Source organism: Asterias amurensis, chromosome 14 (genome assembly GCF_032118995.1).
Source record: "Asterias amurensis chromosome 14, ASM3211899v1".
NCBI lineage: Eukaryota > Metazoa > Echinodermata > Asteroidea > Forcipulatida > Asteriidae > Asterias > Asterias amurensis.
Window position 1 is genome coordinate 18,009,681 of NC_092661.1, and position 20,734 is coordinate 18,030,414.

Consider the following 20,734-nt stretch of genomic DNA (forward strand, 5'->3'; position numbering starts at 1 on the left):
AATTAAAAGGAATCAATCATGAGCAATTAATAAAGGATTACGGTGATCTCACTTGTCAAGCATTCTATAGATGGTGGTTGCTACACGGAATCAGAGGGCTAACTTGTGAAAAAAAAACTAAGAAAGGATGTTTGTCACCATGGCTTCTAGTGCAAAAGAATCAATATCTGATGAGCGACTCACTCTAGAAGGGGACGGGTGTTGTAGGGGTGTTTGAATCCATAGAAAGTACCGGTCAGTCAGTTTTGAATGACAGGTATTGTGAATTATGAGTCAAAGAGAAGAGAAATTTCATTGCTCATTCAAATTTTGTAAAGGCAGCTGTTAGAAAACTATGCTGTTGTAGTGGTTGAAATCAATGTTTGGCCAAGGACACGCGTTTTTTAAATTACCCTGTTCCAGTGTTCCAATTTCCCCTAATTTGCATAACTGACAATGATCGTCAGTCCTATCAGTAAATATAGGTCAGTTCTTTTCGGGTGCATTCTTTGTCATTCCTTTTAAATAGGTTTTGTCTGCAAGATATAATGTATTATTGACTTTAGGAAGATGAGTTTAATTTGGTCATACTCCGTTTCAACCAAGATTTCTGTCAAACCATCGGCTGAAATCTAGTCATCTCTAAGTCAGCAACCCAAACTTTCTATAGCTGCTGATGGTAGCTAAGTGAAGCACTTCAGTATCAAATTAAATTCAAATACATGGCTTTCTAACCACATTTTATGTGATTCAAAATTCCTACTAAAAAGGACAAACAGTTATAAATATTCAACACAACCAGATCGTGCATTTAAGCAAATGTTTTATTGTTCCTTCAGGAAGATTATAAGATTTTATGTCAACACTTTCTGACAAAATTATAGCACTCAAAAGAAACTAAATTCTTATTTTGTATGTGTCCATTGGAAGTGCCTTTCTTTCTGGAGTGGCTGTACTTTCCAAATTATTTTTCCTTAAAAAGAAAACTCAAACAAAATGGAGCTCTATCAAAAAATGTGAAACCTCCTGATGGTCAAGTGGTTGTACATCTCTTGATTCAAAACCTTAGTATTACTATTGCTATATTTAAAAGCAGCTTCAGCAACATTACTTATCAGGTTTCTTGCTTTTCACTTTCATTAGAGGCCTTCAGGCAGTATACCTCAGAGCAACTCCAAGTTTGTACATAGGCCGTATCAGAATTGGCAATTTTAGCCATGGCTACGACTGTTGCTAAGGATGCATGATGATGCAGCATTCCAACCATAGCTGACACGGCCTTAATAAGAAAATGGATTTAAAAATTTGTTATAAAAAAACTCCATTTTAGAATGAGCTTGAATTGAAGTTGAATGGCTCAATTTTCGCTGAAATAACTTATTGGTAAAGAATTTCCCTTTTGACAGATGGTGCCGTTTCAGAATGATAAAAAAAAGAAAAGATATTTTGGACTTACAAGGGAAAATCAATGCACAAAGTACATGTAACAAAATTGTTTGTACACGGCTAATGGACAAGAGATAAGGTCGGGATCCGACTATAATTCAAATTTTATTCAAAAGTTTCTTATAGGGGAATGCTAACATGACAGCAGACTTGCCATGTAAACACATTGTTCTTGGCAATGTGCTCATAGAACGTTATATACAATGTCATTTTACTTAGTAATCCTGCTGTTCCAAAGTCTAACTACCACTTATCAGTGGCTGATGTTTTCATGCAATATCTAAAATGAAAACTTACAACTTTCTCAAACCTATTGAGAAATAATTATTTAAAATTTAAATCTAAATGTGTGGGTCAAATCAGCCTAATATCGAACCAAGCATCTTTAAAGAAAGCCATCCTTAAAGGTACACTTTGCTCTGGAGGATAATATCAATACTTGTATCGACTATTATGTATGTTATTTACACATGATTTTCCCAAAGAGCCTAATCTTCTTCTACATCCAGATCCAAGTCTTCCATTTCTTGAAAAAGAGATTCATCGACCTCAACTCTGTCAGCTGAAAAAAAATGAAAAAGAAAAGGTTGCATTAAAGTCAAGTTGTCAACAAATAAACATGAGTTGGGTTTTTCAACATCAATTTTTTCACTGAATCCTTTCTCAAAAATAGTTTATACTATCAACAGTTGCAGTGCTTGTCACCAAGAAAGTTGTTATGTTTATTAATTTTGTCAGTATTTACCTTTAAACCATGTAACATAATGCAGAATTTACTGTAAACATAAGAAAGCTCCAACTTACTTTCATCTAATAATGCCATATCTGAGTCAACAAGATTGTGATCTCTCTCAAAGAGCTCTTTTCCTAAAAAACAAAACAAACAAAATCAGGACAGAATTATTTAAAATATTAGGCACTTTCAACGACACCTGGGCCCAATTTCATAGAGCTGGTTAAGCACCCAAAGTAGCAAAGCACAACATTATACTTACCAGAATGAGATTACCAGCCCAAACACCTTGTCACATGTACAATTTGTGACTGGTATCCTGCTAATTTTTGCTTAGCATAAAACTTTTAAGCAATTTTCTCTGCTTACGTAGCTTTACGAAATTTCGGACCTGTAGCTTAGAGGCTTTGCCTGTTGCATAAAAACAAAACTCTGAAGATGCCCATTTTGTGTCTTGAATAAACCTTATTCTGGTAAACAACATTTTATAGTGCTAAGCTACTTTTTTGTGCTTAAGCAGCTCTATAAATATGGGCCCAGGGAGCTGAGATGATTTAAGGAATTAAATGGGGTAATTATAATCATACATAAGGAGCATTAACATTACATAAACATCAACTGTTATTGTCCATTATTTCTACGTACAGGTGGAACCAACAAGCTTCCAAACTTGGCATGCAGCATAAAATAGTTAAATCTACTGGTTATTTTTAATTGTTACTTTTTAATTGTTACCACCTTGCTACTCTCATAAACTTGCGGAAATACAAGTTTCATGTACGATTTTTTTAAACGCCTTGAATAATCTGTAAGAATTTTCATCAACTAAGTAATTGAAGAAATTCAATTTTTTAGTAGCCCCATAAGAATATTTATTTACATTTTATTTGAACAGTTAGTTTCTTTAGTGGGTTACCTGAAAGTTTCTGTGACTGTGTTGCTGCCATTTTCTTTTCCCTTGCTATTAACCTTTCCTTGTCAAAGCTCTCTTTCCAGATAAGGAAAGATTCTATCGTCATCAGCTTCCCTTTTATTTTTAGTTCCTGAAACAAAATTTAAAAATTATACAATTAGACCTCAGGAAGGGTAAAGACTGAAAATGTACAAAGCAATACAGAGTTGAACCTTTCTTGTTAAGTTACTAAGCTTGCTAGGAGTCCATAGTTGATTTTGATTTATTCTCTTGACTCATAAACGAACATAAAGAACCTACATGTATGTTATCCCAAATCGTGAAAAAACCTTGGCCATGTTTGAGTTGATAAAAACCTAACTAACCCAGTCCATCAAAATCCAACAGTATGTTTTGCTTGATTCTGTTGAACTGAGGACTGCACTCGTTAACTGGTTATGCTTTACATGGGATCAGGCATACCACAAAAATCAGACTTCAAAAGTCTCTTTGTAGAGGTATTATACGGTGTTGGACTTTGTTGGAATGAAAAATAATAACAATAATAACCAGTTTTTATATAGCGCTTTTCACACCCGGAGAATAAAGTGAGTCGAAATGTAAACACTCATTCAAATTATACTTGAAAATTTAGTTCCCAAATACTGAGGGATTCTTAAAGTTTGATGAATTTTCCTTGACTGATTTGAAAGATGAAAATTCTACCTCTTCCTCTCTCTTTTGATTTTCTTGTTCTTCTTCTTGTAGCTTCACTTCCTCCTGGATTTTCTTGTCTTCATCTACTTTGTTGTTGAGGAACTGCTGAGTTTCTGAGACCAATATGAACACCATTGCCATACCCAGATTCTCTTCAATCTAAGAACAAGTTAAATGAATGGGAGTTTTGTTTTCTCAGTTTGAAATCATTTTTGTGACCTACAGTGATTTGGAGGTCATGTGAACAAATGCTCTCCATAAAGCAAATGGTTTTGAAACCCTCCCGTCTTGGCAACATCATACAGGGAGACGACCGACCATTTGAAACTATTTAACTGCATGGGTTGTAAAAGGTGGCACAACTGTGCACAAGACCAGATATGTGTGCACTGTGTAGGAGCATTTGCCACATTTTAATGCAGGCTGGTTTAATCTATCATTCAAAACCACAGTGGATGATATGGGATGGTCAGACTGTAGGAGGATTGACTGTGTACTGTGTAGATGCATTCATCACATGATATGTCATATTGAAGGCTTGTATGCGTTATCTTTCATTCAAAGCCACAGTGGATGATATTAAATGGTCAGACAGTAGGAGGGTTGACTGTGTACTGTGTATATGCATTCATCACATGATATGTCATATTGAAGGCTTGTATGCGTTATCTTTCATTCAAAGCCACAGTGGATGATATTAAATGGTCAGACTGTAGGAGAACTGACTGTGTACTATCATTTCTACCTCCATGGTACTTTGTAGATGAATTCACCACATGGTATTTCATTTTGAAGGCTGGCATACTTTATCTATCATTCACAAAAACAGTGGATGACATTGAATGGTCATACAGTAGGAGGGTTGAGAGTGTGTGCTTTCAGATGCAGTCACCACATGGTATCATATTGCAGGTTGGTAAAGTTTATCTATTGTTCTACTAAACCAGAGCTGTGCATTAAGAGAGTTGCAACAAGGGGGGTTTTGGTTTTCTTTGTCCACATGGTTGCTGGGCGCAATTTTCCGTCCAAATTTACCACAACCCAGTGTGCAGTCCAGTCAAGCAGCCTCTGTGTGCACATATTCATTAAAAATGGCTTCTAATTGCTCTAGTCGCAACTCTCTCAAAACACAGCTCTTGACTGGTGTACTGTATGCATTTACCACATCATATTCAGTAACTCATTCTAACTTAGGACTGGTCCTATCTCTTAGCATTGCCTAGGACTAGTCCTAAGTTAGGACTACCTTTGTGAAATCCACCCCAGGTAACCAAATATTTGCCATTATTAGTAGCTAGCAATCAAGTTTTGTTAGGGAACTTGTAGTCAACAAACTGCACTGTGTGCACAAAACATGTAACACTTTGGCAGCACAAGAAACATTCTGCTAGCTGTAACTCACTATCACCAAGAAAAAAAAGAGAAAACTTAACATTGAATGAATTTTCTTGTGAGAGATTGCCTGAAACTGGTTCATGTAAATGTTTTATCTGGCACTGCCTTTAGATTATTGTCATCTCCTAATTTGTTTAAGTTGCTCTCACCTGTTGTTGCAGTAATTCTGTTATCTTTTCTTGATCTTCCTCACCTACGTTCCCGTCGTCTGTCACCTCAAATATTGGAGCTTCATCTGGGTATGTGGGTGTGTAGGTGAACTGTAGAGTTGCACTGTAGGTCTCTGAAATAAAGCAAGATGTGTTTGCAATTGAAAACATATTCTCAGTCCAACTGGTATGTTTAATTTTGTACAATCCAAGAGAAGGTGGTATTTTTTCGTTAGGGATCATCAGTTAAAAAAAAACGAGGGGGGGGGAGGCTGCTGGGGGAGGGGGGGTACTTACCATCCTCTTCATTTCCGGTATCCTCTGAACACACAGTGACATGGAAGCAGTACGGATCTTCAGACAACACTAGTTTAAAAGGTGAAACAGCAAAAACAGTTAACTATTAAAATAAAAAAAAGATAAACAATGGCCACTGTCCCGACCTGATGACTTTACCTTTTGTATACGTCATTGTTGGGGGACCAAGAATAATCAACTATATTTGTATCAGATAAATCTGACTTGATCAGACCCTCTATGATCAGACATGGTTGGAAAGTCTACAAAACTGGGATCAACAAATTAATTAAGTACATTAATTAAAAACGTAAAGTTCAGTTACTCAAAGTGAAAAGTTTGTACAATTTTATTTATTAAAAAGCATGCATCTGCATTTTGCTCCTGGACTCTGGAGGTCTGAGTGATATTAAGTTATTAAAATAAATTACATACAAAACAATCTTGGCTAACAATAAAATTAGCATTAACAACTTGTGTTGAAAAATTGAAGCTAGAAATAATAGTAGAATAATAAAGTATTTAATTAAGATATAAAACTTAGTTTTAAAAAAGAAGGAATCCAATAAATGATTTATAAATGATCAAGAATTGTTAATATGACAAAGTCAATTTAATTGATCTCAGTGAACAATAAAAATAAATAAAATTGTTTTGCTTGCATTTTTTGTTTTATTGCATTTGCAATATAATTAATAATTATGCCAATCAATCAGAATGCCAATGGACATGATCATTCATCATAATTTCATGATCATATTCATGCTAAACAGCACCTGTGAATTCGTCTGGATAAATGGATTGCAAAGCAGCGATTTCATTTGTCTGCTCCTCCTTGTAGTCAGTCATGGAAACTGTCCACCTTCTCAGGTAGTTAACTTTGGGGAGAATACGATATTTTGTAGCAGTTCTACATCAAGTTTTCCAACCAAAATACACCAGGCAAAGGCACTGCAGGATGTAACTTCAGCATGTGTCTAAAACGTGTAGATCACATTCACAATAAATGTCATCACGCTAAAACGTACTAACTCGATTGAGGTAAGACTGTTTTGGTCTTTATTCAAGGGTTGATAATAATGGAGATCAATGGGTTAAAATCATAGAGCTATAAGCTCTATAGTTGAAATACCACTGTTTATTTATAAAATGATGTGATAGTTACTATTCCTCTATTAGCTTCTGTCAGGTTCAAGAAAAATTGAACTAAATATTCACAATGTTGTTTGAATTTAATTCCTGTCTAAAGATAAAAGCTTGAAATAAACACTTTTAAAAATAAAAATTAAGACCGTAAAATGTGAATAACGCCCTCAATAATTGCGTCTGTGTTCTTCTAGTTACAAAGGCGTCTTGAGGGAAAGAATAGTGCACGGAAGGTGTTTGTGCGCATGCGCCTGGAGGTAATCATTCAAAATAGCTGGATCGATTATTGTGTTAACGACATGAACGACGTCTGAACGGCTGCAGCGGGGGAAAAAGGTAATAAAGTTACAATTTATAACTTGTTTAACTGTTGATATGGTTTTACTATGGTAAAAACCAGTGGTTTAATGGAATATTAGAATAATGTGTAAGTTTGATTTTACTTGGAATAATGTTTAGAAAAACAAAACGAACATGACGATGTTTCGATACGACCGCAGTTCAAATTGGAGTTCAGACAACTCGTCCGTCGCACAAATCGACTGTTCGGACAACTCGACGGTTGAGATAGCTCGACCATTCAGACAACTCAACGGACGTTTTTTTCCAACTGTCTGTGTCAGACAACTCGACTTAGGTCCAAAACAAGTCGACTGACACTACAGTGACAGTGACATGATGAGCATGACTGATCGACGGATGGTTGTGATTTGCTTGGGCCTCCGTGCTCAGCTCAGGCTCAGCACGGGGCGGGGGCGTACACAGCACAGAGCCGAGAAGGGGGGGTTAGGGTTAGGATTGGCACAACTATAGTAGAATGCAGGTACACTTTGAAGCTTCCACTGCGCCTCCGCGGAGACGAAGTCGCGGTGACGTTCATACGTACACAGTACACTGGAGTTGAGGTCGCGCTCTGTTGCTTAACTATAAATATTTGGCAACCTAGGGGGCACTCTGAAAAATGCACAACAGCGCCCTCATTAGGCTCGAAAATACACAACTGCGCTATAGCTAATGCGCAGCTGTGTTGTCAATTTATTTTATACGATAACTCACAAGACCATGGATTATTTTAAAAAGGGAAAGAAAGCCCGAATTCCGTACAATTATTAATATTGCCCTCATACACTTGACCCCATTAGAGGATTATTTAAAAAAGGGAAAGAAAGCCCGAATTCCGTACAATTATTAATATTGCCCTCATACACTTGACCCCAATAGAGGATTATTTAAAAAAGGGAAAGAAAGCCCGAATTCCGTACAATTATTAATATTGCCCTCATACACTTGACCCCATTAGAGGATTATTTAAAAAAGGGAAAAAAAGCCCGACCGCGCCTCCGCGCCTCCACCTTCCCCTTCTTCACGATTGCATCATATGCTCGTATTCCTAAAGACGCCCTCTATCGGCCATTGTCCACACCGCGTCTCCGCGCCTCCACCTTCCCCGTCTTCACGATTGCATCAAATGCCCGTTTTCCTAAAAACGCCCTCTATTGGCCCTTGCCAACACCGCGACTCTGCGCCTCCGCACCTCCACCTTCCCCGTCTTTACGATTGCATCATATGCTCGTCTTCCTAAAGACGCCCTCTATCGGCCATTGTCAACACCGCGACTCCGCGCCTCCGCGCCTTCACGCCTCCAGCTTCCCCGTTTTCACGATTGCATCAAATGCACGTCTTCCTAAAACGCCCTCTATCGGCTGCTTCACCTCCCACCACTCACGTCACACTTTGACTCCCTACGACCCTAACATTTTATCTGTTGTATTCATCAATCGCACTCAATACAATCAAGTAGTATAGTACGACCAGCTATTTTCTTCCTCCATGCTACGACCAAGTTACTTAAAACGTACGTGACCGCGACTCCGCCTCCGCGGAGGCACAGATAGAGCTCCGAGTGTACCTGTATTCTATAGTTACTCCTTAGGATTTACCGGAAATTTGGGTCCGTTCTATCGTTGACTTGTCTTGGCCATCCGTCGAGTTGTCTCAACATAACTTATAATATAAGTCGAGTTGTCTGAACCGCCGGCGAGTTGTCTGAACGGTAAAGCTGACACAACCGTTGAGTTGTCCGAACTGTCAAGTTGTCCGAAGGACAAGTTGTCCGAAGGACAAGTTTTCCGACGGACAAGTTGTCTGACGGACAAGTTGTTTGACATCCTTCAAGTTGATGGGCTGACAATTCGATTCAGACAATTCTGCTGCAAACCCCCATCCATGCCATCATCAGATCCTAATTACTTCGCTGTTTTTTTTTTTTAACAATTACTTTGAATTTGAAGTACGTTTACTTCCTTAGGCCTAATAAATATAAGTTGTTTCCATTTATTTAAATTTTTCAAAACGTCAAAAGCAAAGGGCAAAAAGGCACACTTTAGTTTGCAACTACGATTGATTTGCAGTTACGATCAATCTTACATCCGATTTTGCCGATCGAGCAAAACCATTCCTGCACAATCGGCTGATCGCGCCGAGCCAGCGCACGATTGGTTGATTGCGCATGTTCATTGCCGAATGTTGCGCAATCGACTGATTGTTGCGCGATCGACCGATTGCTGCGGGACCAATAGATATTTCAATAGCGCAGCGCGATCGGTCGATAGCGCAGCGCGATCGGATGATCGCGCAGATTATCCGATAGCGCCCAACATATTCATGTTTTTTTTTTTTTCAAATGCTTTACTTGGGTATGTTTTATGGTTTACTTTATATACTTAGTACAGTTTTTTTGCAAGTCATAACTGAACTTAAACAAGTAATTTTGCAATTGATTTTCCAGCAAAAATGAGTGTTACAGAGATATGCGAGAACACGAAGATGGGGCGTGAATACGCCCTCCTTGGAAACTATGACACTTCGTTAGTGTACTACCAAGGAGTGCTTCAACAGATCCAAAAACTCCTCATGAACATCAGAGAGCCAGAGCGTAAACATCAATGGCAGAAGGTATACAAAAATCAATGGATACCTACTCCAACTTAGCCCCATTCTAAGACCATTCCTCTGGACTTCCTGTGTGTCTGTGTTTAGTGGTTTGGCCCATGCATGGGGCTAGATATGTTCAGACAGCGTACTTGTTAGACCCGAACCGATTTAACTTTAATGAGCAGCGAGGGGTGGTCTTGGGCGTGTGCATTGAACCAGAAAATGGGTCTTCTGTTGTGAGTTAAACCAGATTTGGTCTTTTTAATTCTGTCCTAACATAGTGTTAAAAGATAAACCTGAAGCAGTACCCCCTCGCTGGACGGTCTAACTTTTATGGGTTGAAGCCGATTCGGACTAACTTTAGAACCATTCAAACACACAGAGTTGAACTCGATCGGGTTGAACCATGAGTTAAACCCACTTTAGAACTGTGTCTGAACAACCCAATCAAGAGGCATTTGTTGATGGATGGACAAGTATCTTAGACCATAACTTCACTCTCTAATACTCTTGAAGAATCATTTGGATATATATTTGGTTTGCGGTAACACCATGTGTGTATCTACTTGCCAGGTAGAGTTTGTTCTTAGAGAACTGTCTTGCTTTATTCTACTACCGCGGAGTAGATGTTCGGGGGTTCGGGAGACTTCTCAGTTCCGAAAAGAACGGTCTTACTTTTTAACTATTACCTGGGCGGATGGTATAGAAAATAGGCTGGGACTAATACTTTAGCTTATAGGATCGTGATTAACTGTACTACCGCAGAGTCATTTGGGGTTGAACAAAGAAAAATGACTGGAGCGGGATTTTGACCAACAACCTCCGGATTAACATGTTGACACTCTACCAACTGAGCTACCTAGCCCGGCAGTCTACACACAGAGACCGCCAACATAGGGCTACATAGCTTAGTTGGTAAAGCACCAGTACGTTTAACCTGAAGGTGGATGGTTCAAATTCGCTCTTGTAAAGAGAGGGAGAGGGGGGAGATGCGGAAGTTTAAAAGCACACAGAAAAAAACAATTGATGAACAAGAGGAAAGGGGATGGTTTAACTATGAGAGGTTGGAAACGCAAGGCAAGTTAAAATGTGGGAAGAGGAAGGAAAAGTAGTGAATCAGTAAATGAGGCAGACTACAAAGAGAGATATCCGTGGAAATTTTACCTGTACTCCTCTTTTCAACTATTTTGTATTTAACAGGTGAAGACAGATCTTGCTAAAGAGTATGAACATGTCAAAGATATCAGTAAAACCCTGAATGGTTTTAAGACGGATGCAGTTGAGGGTCCTCCTAGCAGCGCTCCAGCTTATAGAGCCCCAGCACCTTACTCCAAGCCACAAGAGCCAGCTAGAGATCCTGATGTATGGCCACCACCAACACCAGTGGAACACAGGTTAAAAGCATTGTTTATTCTCTGTCTATTAATTTTTTTTTTTCACAGGACTCGGGAAAGTACTGAGTATACAGTGCTAACACACATCGGTGTATGGGTAAAAACCAAAATTAATATTCTTTATCCCCGATGCAAATTTAACATCTATTATATTCTCTGTCTGTTCACATGGAAAACTATAAAACATTTCACGGACAGGGTGTGTGCAAGATTGAAAGTATAGTGTTTGTCCATAATGTGGGTGGTGGTATAAAGCAGAGCTGTAGAGAGCTGCAGTGAACGATTTCCCTTGTGTAGCAGAGCAAAATGCTACGCAGAATGTGTCAGTTGCTATTCAAAAATCATCATTTTGCTCTACAATATTAGCATTCACTGTGCACAAAATCTAATCAGTCAAAATATTTTGCTATGCAAAATTGCTGGATAAAATCGTTGCCTGCGCTGCCAATATTTGCATCTTGCAATCAGGGAGATTTTGTACAACAATCAGGGAGATATTTAGAATTACAGTCAACATAACAGGGAAACAGTTTCCATAATCAGGGTAATTGTCAAACTTGTTCATCAGAACATGGAAAGATTGGTATGATGTCTGGAAACTTTCTGCACAATCAGGGATAGTTAGCAGCTCTGTATAAAGATTGTCAAGATGGACAATTTCTCTAGATATTTCTTATGCTTGATGATATGCTTTAGTTTTTGAGACATGAACAAAACTCCATGATTGAAAATGTCAAGTGAAAATATATGAGGATTTTGTCCTTGTGAATCCAATGACCCATTTAGTTTGGACTTGCACTGGTTTGTTTGTTCATGTTGAGTCACATTAAGTGTGGATACTGGTCTTTGCCAATAACCAAGGTGTGATTTAAAGTGTCATTATTCAGCACAGTAATTAAACATGTGTTAATATATATCCTTTTTAGACCATCACCCCAATATCAACGAGGAGCTCGCAAGGAACCCCCACGTCGGTCTGATCCAAGTAAGCCATCCCAGCGAGTCTCTGGAAGGGACCCACCACGCCCTTCTGGTGGGCGTGGTCCGTCTCACGGCAATGCAGATAGACGAAGCGACCAAAGAGGGAGAGGTGGTGGAAGGGATGAGAAAAAAGTCAACAGGAAAGATCGAGTAAGTTAACCCTTCTTGATTGATTTAAACATATTTTTGTTTACTTCATTTGGAAATATAGTAGTGATACCAATGATATTTGTTTGAGAAGATGTATAACCATGTCATTAGCAGCAGGTACTACAATCATTAAATTGATTGGCTGGTTTTAAAGGACTCGCCTCTCACCCATGTAACCCTGGTTCGTTCCTGGCTTGGCTAATGTGGCGTGTCACGGCCGAGTGGTTAAGAGCACCTGATTCAAGCTCTGGTGTTTGATCAGCAAAGTGTGGGTTTGAATCCCCAGCCGTGACACTTGCTACGTAAAATTGGGGAGGTAGTGCTTACTGCTCTATCGGCCAGGCTTCGGACTGATGATACCCGAGCCTACACCCGTATGGACTGTAAAAGGGGTAACCCTGTTTCAGCCCTAAGATTAGGTGGCTAAGCTTGGGCGGTTCCAGAAATTTGGGGCTCGGTTCCGGTTCCGAAAAAAAGCTCGGTTCTGAGACATACCCGGTTCCAATTCAATATAAAACATAAGCCGCCCGTCCCGAGCTCACACACACACAATTGAGCCGATCTATTTTAACTGAAAATAACCAAGTTAATCAGACATCGGTTCCAAGCTCAAACACACACAATTGGAGCCGATCTATTTTTAAAGAAAATACCAGAATACCCACCCCAATGATCAGACATCGTGCCACCGAGCACCTATTTTCCCTGCATTTAAACAAGTCTTTGATTTAGCCGGCAGTACGATCGTTGTGTAGCAGCATAGTTACTCTATGGTAGCAGTATGTCCGTAGTGTAGTACATCCGTAGTGCAGTACATCCGTAGTGCAGTACATCCGTAGTGCATGCAGTGTGTCGTCTCTGTACATACAAGTGTACTATGCCTGTACATGCCTGTACATGCCTGTACATCCTGTACATACATACATACATACATACAGCACTGTGTGTTTTGTGCATGGGGCAAGCTTTTATGAATATGGATATATCGGCAGCCAATCACAACGTGCTGTCTATACATGTACATGTATATGCATGACATGTACATGCATACATGTGGTGGTTGTAAAAGATGCCTATGTGTGTGCACTGTGTATGCAGCCACATGTGATAGTTGATACTCATGTCGGCTTGAAGCCTTTGCACACTGTATCTACGGTCACCGCTTTCAACATCAAGCCTCAATTTCTAGAGCCGGTTCGTCGCAGGATCGGCTCCACAGAGCCTTTTATAATTGGGACTCGGTCTTTTAAAATCGGAACCGTCAAAAGCGGGTACCCGGTTCCACAGAAGAGTGGAACCGCAAGTGCGGTTTTCAATTTGGAACCGGGTAGAACCGGGTAACCGAAGGGACCGCCCAAGCTTATAGGTGGCAACGGCCTCTGGAAAAAACAATTGTTGCCCACACCTTTTTTATGCCTGGCGAAAATATAAAAAAATAAAAATGTCGTGTGAGTAGAGTTAAACATTGTGACACTTTCATTCAGCAATTTTGCATATAGCGAAATATTTAGACTGAACCCTTTTTGTGCATAATGAATGAAAATCTTTAGTAGCAAATGATGGTTGGATTCGAACAGGGTCCACCCAGTTGAAAGATAGGGAAATAACCTAAAGCCAGCTTTGTGCTTTTATCAGCTATATAAGACTTAAAGGTGTTTTCAGGTATCGTACTCTTTGGAAACCAAATATTAAAATTCCTAATTTATATCTTAGGATGCTAAGGGGTCCGAGGAAGGAGATGAGAAGAAGTTTGATCCCGCTGGGTACGATAAAGACTTGGTGGAGAATCTTGAACGAGATATTGTACAGAAGAATCCAAATGTCCACTGGTGAGTTCTGAACTGACTCCCATTACAAGGTCTTTAATCAGACAGTATGGTGTTTGATTGTCTTTGCTTTCCACAATTAGAAAGTTTTCAGTGTTGAAATGAGGAAATCTGAAATATCTAAAATTTGGGTCCTAGTTTCACAGCTTTTTCTCTGTAAAAACTTTCATCCCTGTTACAAATGTGATCTCTCTACAGCCCTTTCACACTATTCTAATCCCCGAGGCAACCCCGGGGAATAGCGGTCAGCCCTTTCATACCTGGACCGCTTTACCCCTGATTTACCCCGGGCAAATAAGGCAAACCCTGGAGAATATCCACCCCTGTTCTGGAGTGGGGGTAAGCGGTAAAACTCTGGGGTGTTTTGGAAATGTGCAACCGGAACCGCGTACTCCTGGGGTTTCCTCGGGTCTGTATTTCCTGGGGATAGGAGATACAGTATTAGAAGGGCTTAAAGGAAACTTTTGTATTCTTGAAGCTCTAGAACTACATCGGAGAGTTTGTTAAAGAGTTCAAGGTTTAGAATAAAGGTGACATCGAACATTTTAAAACACTGGTATTAACATGTCACTGTAATCTCCCTCAAGGGCTGACATTGCTGGCTTGACGGAAGCAAAGAGACTTCTAGAGGAGGCTGTGGTTCTACCACTCTGGATGCCAGACTATTTCAAGGGAATCCGAAGACCATGGAAGGTAAGATAGCTTGTATTGTTCTCACTTCTCACTTCAGATATACCCCTTAGCAAAGTAAGAATTTCACTGATTTATTTGCCAGTAAAACAAATCTTTCGAACCAAGTTTAGTTTTTCTTTTGGTAATTATTTTTCAAACTGAATAAAGCAGCTTAGAAAAAAAGAAGACTTAAAATGCTTTACCGATCAACGTTCTTGGCATTCATTTGAAACATTTACTGAGATTGAGATCTTTAGTTGTTTCAGAATTTAAGTCTAATCAGACCTGAGTAAGAGATTACCAAATTAAGCGCCCGCTCTTTTCTGATTTCCTTAGGGTGTCCTTATGGTTGGTCCGCCAGGCACTGGCAAAACCCTCTTAGCTAAAGCAGTGGCCACTGAATGCGGCACTACATTCTTCAATGTCTCCTCCAGTACACTCACGTCCAAGTGGCGTGGTGAGTCTGAGAAATTGGTGCGTTTGCTCTTTGAAATGGTACGTAGGACATTCCTTTTATTTCCTTTCGCATGCTTTTTGTTTCTTTTAATGTTAGGGGGTGATGATGGTTGGGCCACCAGGAACGGGTAAAACTATGTTGGCCAAAGCAGTGGCCACAGAGTGTGGTACGACGTTCTTTAATGTAAGCTCTTCAACCCTGACCTCCAAATATCATGGGGAGTCGGAGAAGCTAGTGCGAATTTTGTTTGAGATGGTACGTATATGTGTGACAAAAAATACCATCATTCATGAAAGTAAAGAATTATCTGTTGTGAACTTCTCATCAGCCAAAATGAAATTGAGTAATATAGTTCAAATTTTTCAAACCTTGCAGAAATATTCTTAATTATTTCATTTGGAAAATTTCAAATGCAAAGTTGTTTTTTATTTTAGGAGCCATATTAATATATATAAAAAAAAATCCTTAATTTGCACTGCAAATAATTTTGATAATTGAGAATAATTGGCCATTTTATTTGATAGTTCAGAATTCCGTTTTGTTGTCGAAATGTAATCTTTGGACAAACTTTTAGCTCGCATTACTTCGCCCCAGTCAGACTTCCAAATTTGCGTGAATCTGGTCAGTTGCAGGCACTTCAAAAAGGTGTTCAGTTTAAAACAACCATGAGTTTCAGTATTTTTTTTTTTTACCCTCATTTGTTTTTCCATTTCCCCTTATTTCCAGGCACGTTTTTATGCACCCAGCACAATCTTCATAGATGAGATAGATTCCATTTGCAGCAAGAGGGGTTCCAGTTCAGAGCACGAAGCAAGCAGGAGGGTCAAATCAGAACTTCTTATTCAGATGGATGGTAAAGTGTTCCCCTTTATAATCATACACAGACAAAAAAAAATCAATGTTCACTTGAAAATAACATCAATATTGAAAACCTCTTACCCTTGACAAAGAGATAATAGTTTCAAAATAGAGGGAAACTGAATACAATAATGTTTGAGAATATGCTATAGTTAAAGGAACATTACAGAATTGATAAGAAATAAAACTTGTCTTAGATCACAGATTTACATTAAACTTACATGGTCTAATGATGATGATAATAGAAAACATCCCTTAAAATATTTCTGTCTGAAATGTCATATTTGATGATATTTGTTGGGGTTTATCAAGCGTTTTATAATTTTTTTTTTATTTTTTTTTTTTAATTGATATATGCTAAATGTGTTTTCGATTTTTCACTATTTTCTCGTGACCCAGATGGCCGTTCGATCTCAATCTTCTACAGGTTTGTCAGTTTGTGTATATGGTGGAATACAAAAGTGCTAACACTGCCAGCAACTGTTTTGTTGGCAAAAATCTATTCTGTAAATGTTCCTTTAATATTGTGTTTTAAACATTTTTTCACCATTTTCTTGAAGTGGGGAATCCACCCAAACATGTGAGTAGAAAACCAGGTTATAAAGTTGTGCTACTTTGCAAACTGCTGAACAAGTCATAGTCACAACTGTAATTGTAATATTACCTTGTACCTAATTGATCGATTGTTTTCTTACAGGTGTAACTGGAGCTACAGGTGGAGAGGACAGCACTAAAACAGTCATGGTCCTAGCTGCTACTAACTTCCCTTGGGACATTGACGAGGCACTAAGACGTCGACTCGAAAAGAGAATCTACATTCCTCTTCCTTGCCGTGAGTATTTTATCTTATTCAGACAAGAATGGGAATGAACTCTTTTGCTTAATTAAGATCTTCCTGTTAAAAACTGTACTAAACAAAATTCCTGATTGTATAATTTTTTTTACAACCCCCTCCCTTGGGCATTTAGTTTCTGAAAGGAGTAGTTTGTGAACATTCTACTATGGATGGGTGGAAAATTATGCTAGATTCAAAGACTCTGCTAGAGTCAAAGGACTCTGCTGTAGATTAAACTCTGCTAGAGTATAAAGGCCCGAACAACTCTGCTTTGGTTGACTTTGTTAGGGTTAAGATGTCAATGGCATTAAAAGTTGTTGCATTTACTTGATTTCACTAAGCACTAAGATTCATCTTAAGATGAGCTTTCAGTATCACCAAAGTGATTTATATTGTGACATCACACTTTGCTTAATAGTAGTTAAGAAACTGACTTTGGCTACAGATATGGCTAGATCAGGGCGACTGCCAGTGTTGAAGAATAGGCAGACGCAGGCAGATGCCGTTTCTGACCAGTCTATGGTTGATTCCCACTTAAGGTCAATCTTAGCTCTTTGTGAAATGGAGTCCATTTATTTTGCTTGATAAGCAGTTTGCAACCACGGATTCTTTCAGAGATCTAAAGTTGTGTAATTATTGTGGTATTTTACAGCTGTTGGTCGTGAGCAACTCTTGATCATCAACACTCGTGATGTTCCGCTGGAGGATGGTATCGATATGAAGAGTGTTGCTGAAACACTTGAAGGATACTCTGGTGCTGACATTACCAACGTCTGCAGGTAACAATCCTTCAATCAAATGCATTTTGGTGTCTACAGCCTTTTCATACGGAAGTTTAAACACAACATTGGCACAGGCTGTTGCGTAGGCCAGGGGTTTATTTCACTTAGGCAATAAAATTGATCGCAAGACAATTGTCAGTATTGCCACAGTGATCTGTTTTGTCACATCACTGATAACCTTTTTGTTCATTGGCCAGTGGTTAACCAATTGCCAATTGGACAGAAAGAGTTATTGGTCACTACCGCCAAAATACACCCATGATTAGCCCTATCCATAAAGCAGGTACAAGCAGAAACTTGTATCAAGCACAGACAATACAATCGGGCTTACCAGAAAAAGATTACCAGCCAAATTGCCATGTAGTAACACTGTTGTGACTGGTGACCTGCTAATTATCTTGCTGAGCAAAGAACTTTTCTAAGTAGTGTTTTCTGCTAAACAGCATATCAAAACTGTTAACTTGTAGCAGCTGGAGCCTTAGGTGTGCTTTTGAGTATACCCCCAAGTCTTTCTAGCTATCTAGGTTAATGAATTTGACGACTGGATAATTGCAATTCTTTCTTTCTACAGGGATGCTTCCATGATGGCCATGCGGCGTCGCATCCAAGGTCTGCGCCCAGAGCAGATCCGGGAAATCCCCAGGGAAGAGCTGAACCTACCTACCTCCATGGAAGACTTCAAGGAGGCAATCAAGAAGGTCAACAAGACAGTCGGGAAAGACGACCTTGTTAAGTATGAGAAGTGGATGGAGGAATTTGGCTCTGTGTAAAATCCAGATCATTTAAGTCGGTGACGGGTGTTTTAGAACAGGAGCTTGATTTCCCCTCATCATGCATTGAGATATAGGATGTCCATTTTTCATTCCAACGCCGTACTCCAGTTAATGTACATACTGAGAGGTTCTTTTATTTTACCTTCAAGTGACTTACAAAACAGTGTCTTATGTTAAGGGATTTTCTTTTTACTACTTTACTTTTGAATTACAAAAAGTGCCCCAAACTGGCCATAAAAAATGAAGAGTATATTATTTTTGATTTCCGTTTTATTAGTCTTATAGAAGTTCACATATGCAGTGTTTTTTCTTTATATATTCCAATTTTCTGTGGAACATGGAAGAATCCAAATCCAGTAATAAAACTAAGCCTTAAATACAACCTTTCTGTGTAAAGTTAAGTATCAGTGTTTTTACAGAAACTGTTCCACTGTACGGTTATTGCATTGGTCTACTGTGACCCTTAATTGTGAATAGCGCCCTCTTGTGTTTTCTTGTACGACTAAATAATTATGACCCATAATTGTAAATTCTGCCCTCTTGTGGTGGTAGACAGTAACACTTGCCAACTGTTGATGTGTTTCAATAATAGGACCATACATGTACCAGGTTTGTGCTTGGTATTATCATTCCAACCTTAAAAATAGCCCTCATATGTATGAAAGGCGACACTTTTGACAATCTTGGTAAATTCTTTTCTGGGAACTTGAAGGTCTTACAATTTTAAATACTGATTAATAAGAAAGGGATCAAAAATGATAAGATGAATATCCACCATTCCACAAAGGTCTCAGAATTGGGTGTCAAGTTAAATGTTAAACTAACTTACTAAAATCGTTTGAAACTAATTCAATCGTTTAACATAGAGGGACATTTTAGTAATTGAAAATGTATAAAAGAATGGTCGGTTATTTAAAGGCAGTGGCACTATTGGTAATTACTCAGGATAATTATTAGCATAAAACTTTACTTGGAGACAAGTAATGGGGAGAAATTGATCGTATAAATCATTGTGAGAAACGGCTCCCTCTGAAGTGACATAGTTTTCGAGAAAGAAGTAATTTTCCACGAATTTGATTTCGAGACCTGGGGGATTAGAATTTGGGGTCTCGAAATCAACCATCTAAACGCACACAACTTTGTGTGAAAAGGGTGTTTTTTTTTCTTTCATTATTATCTCGCAACTTCGACAACCAATTGAGCTCATATTTTCACAGGTTATTTTATGAATATGTTGAGATACACCTAGTGAGAAGACTGGTCTTTGACAATTACCAATAGTGTCCACTGTCTTTAAGAGGGGAATTTTAATTAAAACTAATTTGCAAATAAATTGTTAAAATATGCATGTTTAATATTTAACAATAGTCCATGTCTTATTTGAATTGCACCTTTAGTTCAGTGAAAGTCCACAGTGCAAAGGAACTTTACCACGTCCCGGGTCACCCTTTGTCTGTTATGCTTAGAAGTGTTTCTATCCAAAACTAAATATTTTTATTGAAGTGTCACCCTTCATCGAGACAAACTGCAGGGCTTCATCTAGATTGTGCTTTATCTTTATTTAGTGAATTGGAAAGGGTTTTTGAATAATGACATCCTCTACTAGTAAATGATACAGGACTTGATGTTGTTTATATTTCTTTATACAACCAAAAAGGTGACTTTTACATGGTAAAGTCACCTTTTTGAAACTTAATGATAATTGTTGATTTGTTTTTGTTCTGAATTGTGTATATTGATTGCTGTGAATTAAACATGAAATGTGATTGTAAACAACAGACAGAATGATTTGGTTTGTTTTATGGTAATGTTACAATGTTTCATGATTTTCCCGCCAAGCTTCGAGAGGTTTTTGCTTGGACTTTCAGTCAAGTGGACAAGTAATCCAGAGTTGCAAAATTGCCCCCTTTCATTAAAATGTCCTTGTCCTAAAAAATGTCCTTGTCCTAAAATTATTGCTATGATAGCACCTTGCCCCAATATTTCATAAAGCCTGTAAGCGCAACAACTTACTAAGCACAGAATAATATTGCAGAGCAGAAACAGGTTAGCACTTACCAACCAACAAGTGTTGTTGCCACTGGTACCGCACTTAATAATTTTTCGCTTTGCAAAGACATTTTGCTAAGCAGTTTTTTCCTGCTAATCAGCTTTATGAAATTGGGCCTTGGTGGTGTGGGTGAACATGTTCTAATTTCCCTTCCAAAAATGCTGTCTGAGTTACATCACAATTTTCTGGACCTAAACACACCAAAAGAGACTATCAACGAACAAAAAAAAATCGTCGTGTATAATTTGTTCCGCTCTATAAATTAAAG

At 38.6% G+C, this 20,734-nt stretch overlaps 2 protein-coding genes across 3 annotated transcripts; one reads left to right on the top strand and one right to left on the bottom strand.

Moving 5' to 3' along the window:
• Window positions 1-785: 785 nt before the first annotated feature.
• On the bottom strand, window positions 786-6,586 carry LOC139947017 (RWD domain-containing protein 1-like). Its single transcript, XM_071944832.1, has 7 exons — window positions 6,385-6,586; window positions 5,609-5,677; window positions 5,312-5,445; window positions 3,777-3,926; window positions 3,075-3,201; window positions 2,230-2,292; window positions 786-1,987 (listed from the first exon to the last, which is right to left on the bottom strand). The coding sequence occupies exons 1-7, from the start codon at window positions 6,455-6,457 to the stop codon at window positions 1,914-1,916; spliced, it is 690 nt and encodes a 229-aa protein (XP_071800933.1). The 5' UTR covers window positions 6,458-6,586; the 3' UTR covers window positions 786-1,913.
• A 423-nt stretch (window positions 6,587-7,009) lies between these two features.
• LOC139947260 (katanin p60 ATPase-containing subunit A1-like) lies at window positions 7,010-20,188 on the top strand. 2 transcript variants are annotated; one of them, XM_071945149.1, is made up of 11 exons: window positions 7,010-7,090; window positions 9,543-9,709; window positions 10,889-11,082; window positions 12,009-12,213; window positions 13,927-14,042; window positions 14,627-14,732; window positions 15,048-15,206; window positions 15,895-16,021; window positions 16,724-16,858; window positions 17,514-17,640; window positions 18,215-20,188. In XM_071945149.1, the coding sequence occupies exons 2-11, from the start codon at window positions 9,548-9,550 to the stop codon at window positions 18,411-18,413; spliced, it is 1,530 nt and encodes a 509-aa protein (XP_071801250.1). In that variant the 5' UTR covers window positions 7,010-7,090; window positions 9,543-9,547; the 3' UTR covers window positions 18,414-20,188. The 2 variants fall into 2 exon arrangements, with proteins under 2 accessions (XP_071801250.1, XP_071801251.1); XM_071945150.1 differs by lacking the exon at window positions 15,048-15,206 and adding an exon at window positions 15,265-15,423.
• The last annotated feature ends 546 nt before the right edge of the window (window positions 20,189-20,734 follow it).